The sequence below is a fragment of the Perca fluviatilis genome, chromosome 4 (assembly GCF_010015445.1).
Source record: "Perca fluviatilis chromosome 4, GENO_Pfluv_1.0, whole genome shotgun sequence".
NCBI classification, from domain to species: Eukaryota; Metazoa; Chordata; class Actinopteri; order Perciformes; family Percidae; genus Perca; species Perca fluviatilis.
In genome coordinates this window covers 25,969,151-25,984,259 of record NC_053115.1, presented here as the reverse complement: position 1 = coordinate 25,984,259, position 15,109 = coordinate 25,969,151, and the positions used below count along the sequence as shown (strand labels likewise).

Sequence of the window (15,109 nt, the reverse complement as noted above, 5' to 3'; positions counted from 1 at the left end):
CCATTGATGTGATTTGCTGTGGGAAACAAATGAAAAATGTTAATGCACCACACCCATGGGTGCTCTTGCCCTGAGGGTAAATTGGGCTTGTCTTGTAATTGCTGGTGTTGAGCTGGTGTGTTTGTCACATGTCCGTATAGTGCTCTCTAGTGGTGGGTGTGTAGAACTCATCATACACTGACTTATCTGACTTATCCAGAGCCACAGGAGTCAGGCAACGTGAGAATACATTCTTTATTATTGTTTTCATAATCATGCCTATAACAATTTTAAGTTGAAATGAACATCAGGTATTGTTTTAAAAATTCTATAACCTTTTTTCCAACACTGAGGTGAAATAATAAAGTTTAAAAATTACAAGTCTTTGTTAGGCTTTTGCTGAGTCATAACACTGTCTTACAGCAATGTGAATCATTACGTAATTTACTTTCTTACATAAAAGGGAAGAGGTTTATCTGGTTAGTCAACTAAGTGCACTGCACACTTATAATACTTGATATATTAAGCATTTCTAATTTTCTAGGTCTTAAGTTATTTTATTCACATTTATACTTTGGAAAAGAGTTGTGCAGATTGTCTCTAACATTAAGATACTTGCCGGTGCAAGACAGTGAACATGAGACATGCAGATCAAGTTTGTCCCTTTTCCTACAGAATACTAGACTGAAAAGTCCTAACTGGTGCATGAGGATCCTTGTTTTTAAGTGCCCCTGGAAGCTCCCTAACAATCTGTCCTGCAGAGAACAAATATTACTGACCAAAATGTAAACCGTCAACATTCGGAGTGTCTGTGTCTTCCGTGTAGTGCTTCTTTCTGCAAGTAAATCAGCAGCACATAGTCTGGACCCACTGTGACTGTGTGGTGGACTTTCCAAATCACAAAAGGGAAGCATGAAATTAAAAACAAACGACTGGTCCCGCTGGAACTAGTGGTTGGTGGAATGCAAGTCGGACCTGAGGCTAGAGACACAAATGGTCACATTTATGACCTTTAAGAACAGCAGTGGCAAGTACTATGCTATGCAACAGGAAGCGTGTTGAGGTGCATAGAGGGAAATCTAGGGGTAAAAAGACTATTATATAAAAAGTATTAAAAAAGGTCAAAGCATGTGTCCTGCACTACTTTCAGAAAGCTCCTTCAAAAGCTCCTTCACTGTGCAGTACAAATCTTAATCTCAAGAGCATAAAACACATTCAGAGGATGAAGGACTTCCTCAAACATCCATCTTAAAGCCCACTGTAAAGGCTTCTTTCAATGAGCCCACTTTGACCCAGTTGGCTCCTGTATTATTCCTCTGGGTCAAAAGCACTGGGCTCATGGGCCTTTGGGGGCCTTCGCTGGGCGTTGTGGGGCTGAGCCAAAGGAAAGCCCCGGAGCTTCTCTTGCAGACTTCCTACAGCCAGCCTCATCTGGTCTTCAGCCCCCTGAAGAGATTTCAGCTCTATGGTATAGAAGATGTACAGCAGAAAGGTGGTCAGCAGGATGGCAAAGCACAATGCAGCCAGCAGGTAGAAGGAGGTACGAGGGAAAGGTTGTTCTGCGCCCAGGGCCAACCAGGGCACGGTGGCGATGGCCACCTCCAGAAACAGCAGAGCCAACCCCATCACCCCGGTGCGTTTGGCGGTGTAGCGCATGCTCTCGGCACAGTGCAAGCCCACTTTGACTTCAGTACGGGCCTCTGTCACAATGTCGACCAACTCAGCCAGCTTCCCTGAAGACATGAAAGGGAGAGGAGACAAGGAGCAAGTCAAAAATCTTGCAAGACTTGATAGCTGACTTTAACACAAGTGACATTGGTGTATTTTACACAAGTAAGAGTCTACAGCCATGCTAGCAGCTCTGTGGGGCTGCATTTAAACCCCATTCCAACTGGATTAAAATTACAACATAAAAAATGTACTGTGCTCCTTGTTAATTTAACACATCGTTCTGGATAGCATTTTAACCATGATGAAATTACAGGATGTGGACTATAACAGACATGCACTAGCCAAAAAAGAATCCCAGTACCTACCTGTAGCTGACATGACAACAGTCCATTTGATGAGCTTTCACGAGGACTTGCTCTCCTGATGACTTACATTTTTTCCGGCGTGGTATTGGTTCCAAAATAGTCCTATACGTTGGTCCTAACATGTTTCCATCTATCAGATTAGCAAACACATTTTTGACTTCCTCCATCTTCAAAAGCAAAATTTCATAAGGAGTTGATAAAAAAGTAGAAGAGGGATCCACTTTAAAATACAAGGATGTCCCGTCCGGATGGGATTTAAATTACAGGAGGGCCAGCAAGTTCGTAATAACGGCTGTAATTATAACTGGGGTGGGGTTGAAAAATTGCCAACATACACTCGGACGGGATTAAACATTGCCGTTTACCATGTTCACCATTTTAGTTGAGTGTGTTGGCATGCTAACATTTGGTAATGAACAAAGTAAAGCAGAGGCTGATGGCAATGCCATTGGTTTTGGAGGTATTGCATCATAAACCAAAGTGTTGGACAAATTAACACTTTGACCCGATGAAGGCCCTAGAGGAACTGTTTAGATCAGGGGTCGGCACCCTTTTTAATATCAAGTGCCATTTTAAAATGTTCATGTCAATCAGTGTGCCACATCAGCATTAAGCCTGCAATCATCTACCGAGCCCGTTCAGGCAGTGTTTTTTTCCTTTGCGCCGTATTCTGTGAAGAAGGCAACGAGTACTAGCCAATCAGAGACAGAGTAGGGCAGGTCTTCGCGGAATGCGTATGGGGAAACAGTCAATCAAACTACAAAAAAAAACAGGCTGTGCTGCTAACAATGGCTGTGAAAGAGGCCATTTGGCATTTGGATTTGAACATTTCCAAAAAACTCTCTTGCACACTTATTGCTAGTGTGCCATTGGTTGAGCTACCTCAGCTAAGGTTGCTGACTCCTGGTTTAGATATTTCAGTCCCTAGAGCCACCCTGCTAGCATGGCTGGAAAACATACCTGCAGCAGAGTCCTTATTCTTTGATTGCCTGTCACGTCCGGTCTCAGTTGAAGTGTGTGTCTCCAGCCTAAGCCCAGCAGTCAGAGCCTCATGGTCGGAGTACGGGAATGGATGGTCAGGGACGGAGCCTTTGGTGGTGGACATGAAATCACAATAGACGTCCATTTTGGAAGAACCCTGAGAAGAAGAAAAAAAAAGAAGAAAAAAAGAAAGAAGGGAAATTCCCTTTGGGGGTCAAAATACATTACAAATTCATCTGAGGACTCCAACACCTTGCTGCGAACATGAGGGGATATTAACACAGCAGGTGTGACAACATAAAGCTTTCACCCACCTTAAACAGGATGTAGTCAATTCGAATTCCCTTCTCGAAAGGAAGAAGCTCCTTTTTACTGATAAAAGGGTTGTCAGCTATGAGAGTCATACCATCCTCACATCCCTGCAACAGAAAATAAGGTTTAACATTCATTAAAAAAAAAAAGCATTTTTTATCCTTACAACCTGTACAACATTTTTTTCTGTCACTGATGACATTTAACTTACAAGCTCAACTCTTTAGATATGGGGCCACAATGCCACTGCTGGATACAGCTTTACAACTTGGCAGAACTACTGCCACTACTGACCAAGTGTACTTGAGGTTGTGCGTTAGCCAACTTCTAGGGTATGGTCACCTTCCTTTTACATCTACATAGAGTAAATGGTTTAGTAAATGTGTCTGTATACCACTGTCACTGTGCCTCAAATTTCACTGTGAACCTTATAAAATGTAAAAAGAAAACTTTAAAAAGGCAAATGCTATCATAACCAATACAAATTATGGCCCAAACTACAAGATTAAGCTCCATTTAAAAAACTGAATTTTCCTTTAATTACTGTTTTAGCAGACAAAAACAATCCTAATAGCATTGTTGTCACTACCTACATCAAATTTAGCGGTCTCTAAATAAGAGTCTCGGAGTCCAGTGTAAGACCTCAGTAGTCTGTTGCCGAGGTCCTCGGGGTGCATGTTGAGGTCACCACCTAAAATCACCACATCTGCTCCAGCAGAGGTGTGGCTGATACAGAAAAACACATCTATTACCAATGCCACAAAACAAGATGAAACTTGATTAAAAAGGGAGTACTGATTAGGAATACTGTCGGGCACTGTAGTGCTGCTTTAAACATTTTCAGTAACTCAAGATAGCACCTCATCTGAGAAAAATAAGCAAATATTACACCAGCTCAAACTCTTTGTGCAGAATTAACACAGACACACTACCGAATGAACTGCTGCAGCTCCCAGGCCTGAACCACTCTGTGAGGTAGATACGAGTCCTTGTCTCTGCAGTACTCTGCATGCAGCTTAAATCAATACACAGAGAAACAGAACATTGGTCAATAACTGTGTGTGTGTGTGTGTGTGTGTATATATATATATATATGGTTGAGCACTGGTATTAGAAAACCTTACATGAGTAACATAGACATTTGCAGTCAGGCTGCCAATGTTTAGGATGGCCATCCCAACAGCTTTACCTCCAAACCAGTCTCCATGGTGAGCCTAAATATTAGGGAAAACACAGTAAGTTATGTGAGAAAAGGCGGTATGCTAATCTGCAATGAGAGGTTGTAACACAACTCTGAGGGTGACAATGTCAAAATGTCAATCCATCTCTACACTGGTTACCTGTATGTTTTAGAGTGGAATTGAAGAAAGAGTTTAATGATCACGTATAAGACAAGTATAGGACCGGCTCCTCACTTTATCGCTGACTTGCTAATCTCTATAAACAGATATCTGCATATGAATGTGGAATCTGTAGGCAACAGGATCAAATTTTGGTATGGGATGGGCTTTGGTTGCATGCACGTAAACAGTCCGTGTGGAGAGCAAAAGAGAAGGAAGACATTGGCTGAAATGCAATCTCAGAACCCATCGCCTATTGTCTGGTTTATAGAGATTAGCCAAAATGTCGTCTGGAACTAAAAGATTTACAAAAGTATTGACTCCGATTGTAAACAATGATCGATGCATAGAAGAGTAAGTGTTTGCCAGGATATCCGCTAGCTAGACCGGTACCCCTGAAATATTGCCTGTTGCCCCCAGAGAATAAATTGCCGTCAGACCGATGGGTTCCGAGATTGCTGACTTGTTTGCTCATTAGGTAAACAAAAGGAATACCACACAAGTAAACATAAATATGAATTTAAACCCCAAAGTAGTACAAGTTAAGTTTAGGAATAAAATATAACACTAAAAATATAAAATAAAGTTATATAATTTGGACAGTAATTGTGAATAATGAACGGAGTGTAAACAGTAATGTAGTAAATGTATATGAGGGTGTGTCAAGATTTCGAATTTTCAATTTCGACAATCGAAATCAAAAGCAGGATTTGCGATTCCGATAACGGGAAAACAACAGAACTGGAAAATCCTCCTACTTCCCTGAAGAAACCGGTGTGGCAATATTTTGCCTTCCCCGTGAGTGATTTATGGAAACAAACAACAAAGGTAAAGCATGTGGGCTCTGACAGGACTCCATGGTGCCTTCAGGTGCCATATTTCTATATACATAAATGACATTTCTAATGTATCTAAAATATTTAATTTGGTTTTGTTTGCTGATGACACCAACTTGTTTTGTTCTGGCAAAAACATGGAGCAGCTTTTGGATACAGTGGAAACAGAACTAGACTCTTTAAAACCATGGTTTAATCTTAACAAGTTGTCACTGAACATAAATAAAACTAAATACATAATATTTGGACATTCTAGACATATTATGTTAGATACTATTGAAATAGAAAGAGTATATGAGAACAGATTTCTGGGAGTTATCATAGATCACAACATATGCTGGAAACCAAATGTTAATCATATTAAAACCAAAATATCAAAGTCCATAGCAACTCTGAACAAAACAAAAGATATTCTTACTACATATTCATTACATTTATTATATCAATCTCTCCTACTGCCATATGTAACTTATGGTGTGGAAGTTTGGGGGAAAACACATAAAACAATCACAAATCCAATTTTCTTACTTAAAAAGAGAGCAATCAGAATCATAAATAGGGCTAATTATCGTGAACCGACAAATCAGTTATTTATAAACTTACAGGTACTTAAAGGGATTGTTTGGAGTAATTTCACCCTAGGCTGCTTTGCACCTTGACCTCGAGCCAAACAACCCCCCATAAGCTTTTTTCCCCTTGTTATAACGTTGGTCGAGTTAGCGTTATCAGCTGGTTAGCTTAGTGCAGGCGCTAATGGAACCACGTTTGTAGCTCATAAATTACCCCACTAATAATGCCTGGAATGATACCAAACGTCTACAGTAGTACAAATAGTTTCTGTACTCTGTAACGAGGCATTAGAAAGTTTGTAACTAGAACTCAGAAGTATATTTAAATAACACTTGCTGAATTGTTTTTCAAATTGAAAGTCGAATCGAGACCTTAAAATCGAATTTGGAGAATCGTGACACCCCTAACACCACACACACACACACACACACACACACACACACACAATTGGGACCCGACGGGCCGGGCCCGGACAGATATTTAGAAATTATGTTCGGGTTCAGGCCGGGCTCGGTCACATCAGCGCGATAAGGCACTGGACATTTTAGATTTAAAAAAGCGTATTATGTAGGTGCGTGCCCGTGTTAACGTGTGCTTGATGCGCTCATCTGATGACATTTCCGAATGCCTTCCTACAGTTGCTTAATAAAAGTGGGCTTTCCACACAAACAAACCTACAAGATTTTAAGTGTGCCGGGCTCAGAGATAAATTTCTTAACGCCTGTCGGGCTCGGGCCGGGTTACTGCTCTGTCGGACGCGGGCCGGGCAGAAAAATGTGGCCCGATCCACCCACACCCACCCACACCCACCCACACCCACACACCCACACACAGGAATGTAGTTAATTGGTTTAATGTCTTTTGTGAAGCACATTTCAGAACTTATTGTGTAAAAGTGCTATATGTATAACATTGTGGGAATACTTTTTGGCAAATATTTAGATTGATTAAGATTATCTTTTCAACTGTTTTGTTTACTATTCTTCACTTTCATCAATTAATATTTGGAATTTACAGTACAAAACACGGCTTTCTGTGTCTCAGGCTGCCCAGACTTACCATGTATGGATAACCATTCAGTGAGTAGCGAAAAAGAAATGTATCGTGGATTCTGTGTTTGGAGAAAATGGCCAGCCCACTGCCGATGACTCCACTGAAGAAAGAGAGAAAAAACAGGACATGAGTAGAAGTTAGTTGCCTACAAGTTACAGCTTCAGAAGTACATGATCATCGTTTAGAATAGAATAGAATTCCTTTATTGTAATTGCAAAACAACGTAGAACGAAATTAAGTAGCAATCCTGAAGATGCATTCCGCACACACATAAAACAGTAATTAGTAATAGAGAAAAATATAAACATAGGCTAAAAACAAAACAAATATATGTTAAAGATAAGAAAATATACATTTGCTATGACTAAAACAGTAGAAGAATGAGATATTGCACTTCTGGATATTGCTCAGTATGCAGGTAATACTGTTGGGTTTAAAGAAACAACTCACATTCCTGGTTTCCATGGCGATCTACATCTTTAGTTACTATGTGTAATCTGTAGTAAATGTGAGAATTTATCTACTAGAGTTGACATTTCTGTGAGCTGCAAAGGGGATTAGAAAGGTAAGGACTTTGATTAATCTCAGTCTTGTGCTTTTGTATGGAGGTCAAGAAAGAATTAAGCTGCATTAAGTTGTGCCTAGACTTCAGTTACATTTTGGGTCTTTAGATCAATGTCATGCAAGTACATTTTTCTGACAGAGGGGCACTTCAGGACCCTTTTGAAAACAACTCATGAATTTTAATCTTAGAATGAAAGACGTCCAACGCTAACAGGTTCAGAAAAGATTGCGCAGCAACCTTGGGATTAGAGTGAAAACATTACCTTTTGAAGTAATGAGAGTGAGGATGACTACAGGCAAGTTTCCTTTTCAAGGATAGGTAGTCTTTCTCACTCCACACCTGGGAAAAAAAAAATCTATATGTCACAAAATTAGAATACCAGCCATCTTTGCCTAATTAATATTGTTCATACGAGTTTACAAGATGTATGACCGAAGGTTGGTCTTCATTGCAGAAAACACAACATTTAACTAAGAGTTGAAAAAAGTCAATCAGATTAGGGATGACTCTGCAACTTTATAACTCTGTAAAATGGCTGCCACCAACCTCTTGCAGTAAGACAATATCATGCTCTTCCCTGCACAACATATCTCCAATCATGGCATAGCGCTGAGGACAGTGCTTGCTAAGGTAGCGGATCCCCCTGAAAAAAAGAATCAGAGAGAGTATGGACACTGTGTGCTTGCATACATGCATTAAGACAAACTAAACCCCAATACATTAAGAATAACTACAAACCACAGCCACTGACCAGCAGTTCAGAGAGAGGACCCGGACATTGACAGAGTCTGTGTTAGCCATGCTGGCAGATCAGTGGATCAGTAGATGTGATGGAGTGTCAGATGGGGCAGCTCCTAATGTGACACATAAACATTACTGTTGTTAGAAGTTGTTGTTTGAGGTCAATTTCTGTTATCTAATCCCACATGGACATATTAGGTAGCATGGCATGTCTTGGTGTGCACACAAACGTCCAGCATATATTGTACAATACACATAACGGGAGTAATTCCGCAAAGTAAAGCCATTTGAGAGTTGGACAACTGGACAACTTATAGACCAAGTGCAAATACACACGTATGAATTCAGTTCATATACTTTATAAACTGAAAAAGCACACAATCACGAGTCTGTGGTAAAAGTAAACACAAAAATAAACATTAAAAACTGCATAGTAAGCGCCAAAAAGGCAAACCAAGCAGACTGCAGCCTGACTATAGTTCCAGTTCCTGGCCATAAATTGTTTTAAGGATTCAGCAGATTTTTACTATTTGTAACAGAAAAAACGTAAACGAATCTTATTTGCTCCTCTGGAATACTCTAATCGTAAACTGTGAATACAATTCTTTATACTAAAATAATGAATATACATCTTTAAAAAGGTTTAATCAGGTCTGAAAATAAGCTACTATGTTTTTTTTTAATAATGTACTAGGCCTATGAGAACTGAACTGACCCTGACAGGCCTCACGGTGTCATGCAGTGGGGGAAATGTTGATTTTCTTTTCTTTTTTCAGAAAGAGACAAAGTATAGAGGCGATTGCATTCACTCCTTTCTCCTGGGAGGGCAACAATACACCAGTCCAGAACAAAGTGCTGACATGGCTTTGCTCTGTCTGGGGAGAAAAAGGGGGAAGCAGCAATGCAGTGAAAAGAATCAAGGGGCTTTAGTGTCATTACAGAGAGAGCAAACAACATAAATAAACCATTCCTTTGCTATTCTAAGGCTAAACATTAACCTCAACAATGCGTCCACAAAGGAGTGTACAGACAGTAGATGTCGTAGCCAGGTAACGGTAACAGCTAGTGGCACCGACACTGGACTTTAACTCAAAATGAGGATAAACTTACTGACACTAAAACAAACAAATTAAGCTGGTAAATGTTGTCATCTTTATAGCCTGCATGTGCCCTGGGTTTTGCACAGCCAAATGACTCCAGGTTAAGTTAAGCTATATGTGACCCAAAATGCAGGTTGTTTGGGGGCAAGAAATGCAGCGGTTGAGGAACATTGGCATTGCAGACAAGGTGGATAAAGTTTTAGCTGACGTCGATGCTAACTTTACACCCAGCCATCTCAGTGCTTTGTTAGTGGATATGTTGATGAAACCGTAAGAGTTGCCTTCATTATCATGTAACGTTGTAGCTGTAATATTTGACCGTTAACCACTTAGCTAGCGTAAGATAACGTTAACAGCTGCTAAACAATAACGTTAGCCATTTGACTAACGTTAGTCGCTGTAACGTTAACCGGGAACGTCTCCGGTTACTGTTGACTTGTTAACAATATGGTTTATTTATTTATTAGCTAATTCAACTCACCTCACGAGCTGTTGACGTCAGCTGAAGTTAACTGGACCGTCTAACCGTTATTATGCTGTAATGTTAGTTTTGGCTTTGTAAGCGTGCTAGCTAACTATTCCCAGTTAATTAATATCAAAATCGGTTGAGCAGCATCTCAAATAACGAACACTAACGGTAACTTAGCGGTGTTGGACCACTTCCATTGCTACGTCCTTTTCCTACAAGCGACCGCAAGCGACGGATACAAATATTTGTGTTGATTTCCGGTAAAACAGGAACTAGAGTCGCGTCTAACAGAATTCCAGGATTCCCTAAAAACGTGTATAGAACACATTTTGAAAGGCGTGAGTAGTAATTATGAATTACTTATTGGAAAAAACGCCATCTCAAATAAACAATAATTTATTTTTGTGTGAAGTCATTCACCGAACATCCGGTGTTATTTTAGCTAACTTGACAGTTGTTTCCGGTTTGATTCAGCATCAGCCGCAATTACTTCTGGGAGGTGAAGTTCTTTTAGTCATACGCTTCCCCCAAACAAGTAATTATACTCCTTGATTCAAAGCCCGAAAATAACTTAAAAAGAAATATAACCATTATTAGATTGTCAATATTTTTGTGTGTGACTTTTCTAAGTTTCATCAAGAAATCACTCTTTGATGGAAACATGATAAGAGGTCCCAACTAGACACTAGCTACTTTTTAATAAGGTGTCATGAGATCTAAAAAAAAAAATAAAAAAAGTTGGGAACCACAGGTTTAATCTTTGGCAATTAAACTTTTTGTGTAAAATCTTAATTTGAAAAGTAACCAGTAACTACAGTAAATTTCTCAGATGAATATAGTGAAGTAAAAAGTACATTTCCCTCTGAAATGTAATGAAGAAAGTATTCAAAAAAGGAAATACTCAAGCCAAGTAGGCCACTTCAAAATTACACAGTACATTACATGAGTAAATGTGGCCTACCTGTAGATGCACCACATTCTGTGACCTGATTTTGAATTTCATCTATATTCCCACTGAACATTTTATCATACTTTATCACATAGGCTACTCTATTCTGATTTCAATATACCAAAATCTCTGGTCCTTCAGTGTATACATTGCTAAAGGATTTATGTTTGATAACAGCATTTGCAGTGGCAACACAGCTTAAATTTGTAATTGGATGTCATAATCTTGTGCAACACTTGGGAACACTGAAATTAATGCTGAGATAAAATGGATTCAGTAAAATGGATAAAAGAGAAGTGCAAGAGCAAGATCAACGCTAACTTGTGGAAGCCAACACTAACACAATATTTGGTTTCATATTCGTCTGTGATATCACTATGAAAAGAACCACCATGCAAAACAAATTTAGAAACATGTTTAATGGGGAAAAATGGCTCCAAAGGCACCATGCGTCTTTTATTGTTAGATACATTTGTTTGATTACATAGTCCAACCTCTACTTTGAAGTATAAAATTGCAATGCACAATGGTAACAAAGACAACAGTAAACCACCTTAAACCAAAAACAAAACAAAATCTGCCCACACCATTCAGAATATGATACATAACATTAGATATCTCATTATTAATTATCAATATCAGCACAATCACACATTATTTTCAGTGAAGCATATGGCAAACACTGAAAGTCAAAAGACAACAGAATTTAAAAAAAAACATGAATCTTGATGAAGGCGAAAACATGTCTGTATAAAAGATAAATTGAGAAACCTGCTAGAGGAGGAGTGTTATTGTATCTAGCTTGTGAAATATGACATTCAAAGCCAGGTGCAATTATTATTTTAAATTTGAACTTTTATATCACAATTGTCCAGTGAACCACTCAGAGTAGACACTTGTCGAGCAGGATCCATGGGATGACAGTCTCAAATATGTGTCCTGCAATACTTTTAACATCTCCATCACAGTGGAAAATGATCAATACATCTCCAATACCCCACCCTGCCCTCCCGCTATTTCTTTTCCAACCCTATAAATAACAATCAATGGTCATACTCTACAGCACAGAGACAATAGCTCTCATTCAAGACAATTATTTCGTTTGATTTTCAAAATTATTTCATGTTTAATGTCAGTAAAAAAAAATAAAAAAATTGTCTTAAATATCAAAACTGAACTTTTATCAACAGATGCAGCTTCTCCACACATTACAGCGGAGAAGGGTGAAGCAAATGAACCGGCTTCACAGCATACAATCTCTTTTTTAAACAAAAGAAACAGTGATCAACTTCTCTCCACTCAAACCATGGTCTCTGTGCTGAGTTACTTGATCACAAATATGAACAGAAATTCCCCCCCCCCAAAAAAATACTCCTATGTAACACATATTCCTTTAGCATCCACTGACTCACAGTACAGAAACAGTTCATTTTTTTCAATAAGGCTACATAACAAACTCAAGGCAGAAAATAAGCACTGCTGTTGCTTCACCTCCCCTTCTTGATCTTTTAAGTGCAACCAAGCACACGTCTTCAAACAGAAAGAATTAACAGGGGAAGGGTGGCAAAGCCCTGGCTTTATGTCAGGCTAGCAATGGTACAAGGCATCTTTAGTGTCAAAAGTCAGTTATAGATAGATGCTTGTAAGACCTGATTTTTAAATTGTGTAATAAAACATAAAAAAGCAGAACCTAAATAGTACGGTAACACAATAAACCTTCTCCCTATACACGTGGACTGTAAAACTTGGGACGATCTTTTTGTAAAAACAACAGGCTACATGAAAATTAGTTATCCCATCCCATTCCTCTGTGTGCCCAAATACAAAAACGTCTCAAAAGATGTCAATCTGAGAGGTTTCTTTCCAAAAAAAAATTTCAGACAAAATACACCAGTCTGACTGTTTACTGTTCGTTTTAAAACAAGAGGTAGTAAAAAAAGGCAATCAAAAGTGGCAGGCAATGATATAATCTTTGGAGAAAAGGCACTTGCTTTCCTAACCAACCTACTGCAACAACACCACTTGGCTCTGGTTTTCCCCTTCCGTGGTCCTGTTCTCTCTCTACTTCTTCAATCTTATATACACTTCTCTTATTGCTCCGAGTGTGATCACCTTGAATACTATAGAGTCTTTCCAACCCTAAGCACATTCTCGTTCCCTCAATAAAAACATTTCAAGCTCCATCTATGACCTTGGCAAAAGTGACCCACTTCATCTAAAGCATGTTTAAACACATGGAAAATAGCTGGTTGTTCGAAAAATCCGTAATTCTTCAAAATTTCTTTGCGCGTTGGCACGTTGAGATTCACTCTTTTTTTTTCCTTGCGAACAAGACAACTTCTTTTAAAGCATAAAATGTGTCCATGTTAGTTCGGTCTAGCATTTTTTGAATGTTTTTTTGTTGTACTTTTTCCTGGATGGTTGAGCTGGTCGAAGAGAGATTGTGTCACGCTTTTGTCTGGCTTTTCCAAAACCTCCCTGAAGAGCTGTTAGTCTTTAACAAGTCTGTAGACATGATACTGAGCTCCATGTTCACTTGTAGAAACCTCAAAAACAAACGCTATACAGAGCAAGGTCTCCTGGGTGTCGCGGTTCGTCACCACCTGAGGGGCAGAGGGAAAATGTCAAGTGAGAAACAGTCTGTCTAGAAATGCTTCAGTGACAAACATAAATTCCTGATTTCAATAGTTTGACTTTTTGGGAAATACTCTTATTGGCTTTCTTGCCGAAAGTTAAATGATACGATTGATACCACTCACGTCTGTACCCTAAGTGTAAAGCTACAACCAGCAGCCTGTTAGCTTAGCATAAAAACTGAAAACGGGGAAACAGCTAGCCTGGCCCTGTTTGAAGGTAACCTACCTCCTACCCAGCACATCTAGAGCTCCCTAATAAAACACATTATATCTTGTTTTTCGTAATCTGTCCAAAAACCAGTGTAAAAACAACACATTGTGGTTTTACGGGGGATTACGGTATATGCCGGGCTAGCTATTCCAATCTTTGTGCTAAACTACGCTAAGCTATGCAGCTGCTGGCTGTTAGCTTCACATTTACCGTACAGACATGAGAGTGGTATCGATCAACTCATCTAACTCTCTGCAAGAAAGCAAATATTACATATATTTCCCAAAACATTAAACTATTCCTTCAACAATCCAATATTATCGAGTGTATATTACCTGTAGAATAGTGAAGTTTTCAAGAACACTGTTCATCATGTATTTTTCAGGCAAATGTTTGAGTTTGTGGATAAAGTTGATCATGTACTCGCACATGGGAGAGCGGTGGATCCTGTAAACACACCTTCCTCCCTCCAGGCGGGCATATTCTGTCTGCAACACACACACACACACACACACACACACACACACACACACACACACACACACACACACACACACACACACACACACACACACAGTCAAAAACACAAAGTAGTAAGGTTAAAATGAGAAGCTGCAGTTGTTTGAGAGAAGAACACAGAATCAAATGAACACTCTTACCTCTACTTTCTCCACAACCTGCTTGCCAAACGAGCAGACTTTGGTTGAAACAGTGATGGTCATGTTCTCGAGGCTGCTGTACTGGCTGCTGACACCGTAGAAAGAGCCAGGGCCGTCCTGCATGCCGCTACTGTTCAGGTCCGCCTGCAGAGGGCAAACATTTCATCAGATTGGTGATGATCATCACATAACTTTGCCAAAATTAGGAATATCCTGTCTCAAAACGACGCTGAAAAACTAGTCCATGCATTTGTTACTTCCAGGCTGGACTATTGTAATTCCCTACTGTCAGGTTGCTCAAATAAGTCTCTTAAGACTCTCCAGCTGATCCAGAATGCTGCAGCGCGTGTTCTCACAAGAACTAAGAAAAGAGATCATATTTCTCCTGTATTAGCTTCTCTGCATTGGCTTCCTGTTGAATCCAGGATTGAGTTTAAAGTCCTTCTCTTGACCTACAAAGCTCTAAATGGTCTAGCACCATCATATCTAGAAGAGCTCCTAATACCCTATTGTCCCACTAGAACACTGGCGCCCCAGAATGCAGAGTTACTGGGTGTACCTAGAGTCTCTAAAAGTAGAATGGGAGCTAGAGCCTTCAGTTATCAGGCTCCTCTCCTATGGAACCAGCTCCCGATCTGGGTTCGGGGCAGAAACTGTCACCTCATTCAAGAA

The 15,109-nt window shown here is 39.6% G+C and overlaps 2 protein-coding genes across 10 annotated transcripts in view; both read right to left on the bottom strand.

Annotated features, from left to right (window-relative positions):
- Positions 1 to 216: 216 nt before the first annotated feature.
- smpd2b (sphingomyelin phosphodiesterase 2b) lies at positions 217 to 10,235 on the bottom strand. Of its 2 annotated transcripts, XM_039798775.1 has the most exons (12): positions 9,995 to 10,235; positions 9,129 to 9,288; positions 8,424 to 8,526; positions 8,219 to 8,315; positions 7,935 to 8,011; positions 7,114 to 7,207; positions 4,433 to 4,522; positions 4,241 to 4,323; positions 3,902 to 4,034; positions 3,311 to 3,415; positions 2,976 to 3,153; positions 217 to 1,712 (listed from the first exon to the last, which is right to left on the bottom strand). In XM_039798775.1, exons 3-12 carry the CDS (start codon positions 8,471 to 8,473, stop codon positions 1,288 to 1,290), a joined length of 1,332 nt encoding a protein of 443 aa, XP_039654709.1. In that variant the 5' UTR covers positions 8,474 to 8,526; positions 9,129 to 9,288; positions 9,995 to 10,235; the 3' UTR covers positions 217 to 1,287. The 2 variants fall into 2 exon arrangements, with proteins under 2 accessions (XP_039654709.1, XP_039654708.1); XM_039798774.1 differs by lacking the exon at positions 9,129 to 9,288 and having other exon boundaries at positions 9,995 to 10,234.
- Positions 10,236 to 11,330: 1,095 nt separating this feature from the next.
- tead3b (TEA domain family member 3 b) overlaps positions 11,331 to 15,109 on the bottom strand; it is a 34,619-nt gene continuing 30,840 nt past the window's right edge. For all 8 annotated transcript variants that reach the window (XM_039797534.1, XM_039797532.1, XM_039797533.1 and 5 more), the window contains 3 exons: positions 14,438 to 14,581; positions 14,114 to 14,266; positions 11,331 to 13,534 (listed from right to left, as the gene is read on the bottom strand). In XM_039797534.1, the coding sequence (XP_039653468.1) occupies positions 13,421 to 13,534; positions 14,114 to 14,266; positions 14,438 to 14,581 (411 nt within the window). In that variant the 3' untranslated portion in view covers positions 11,331 to 13,420. The remainder of the gene's footprint in view (positions 13,535 to 14,113; positions 14,267 to 14,437; positions 14,582 to 15,109) is intronic.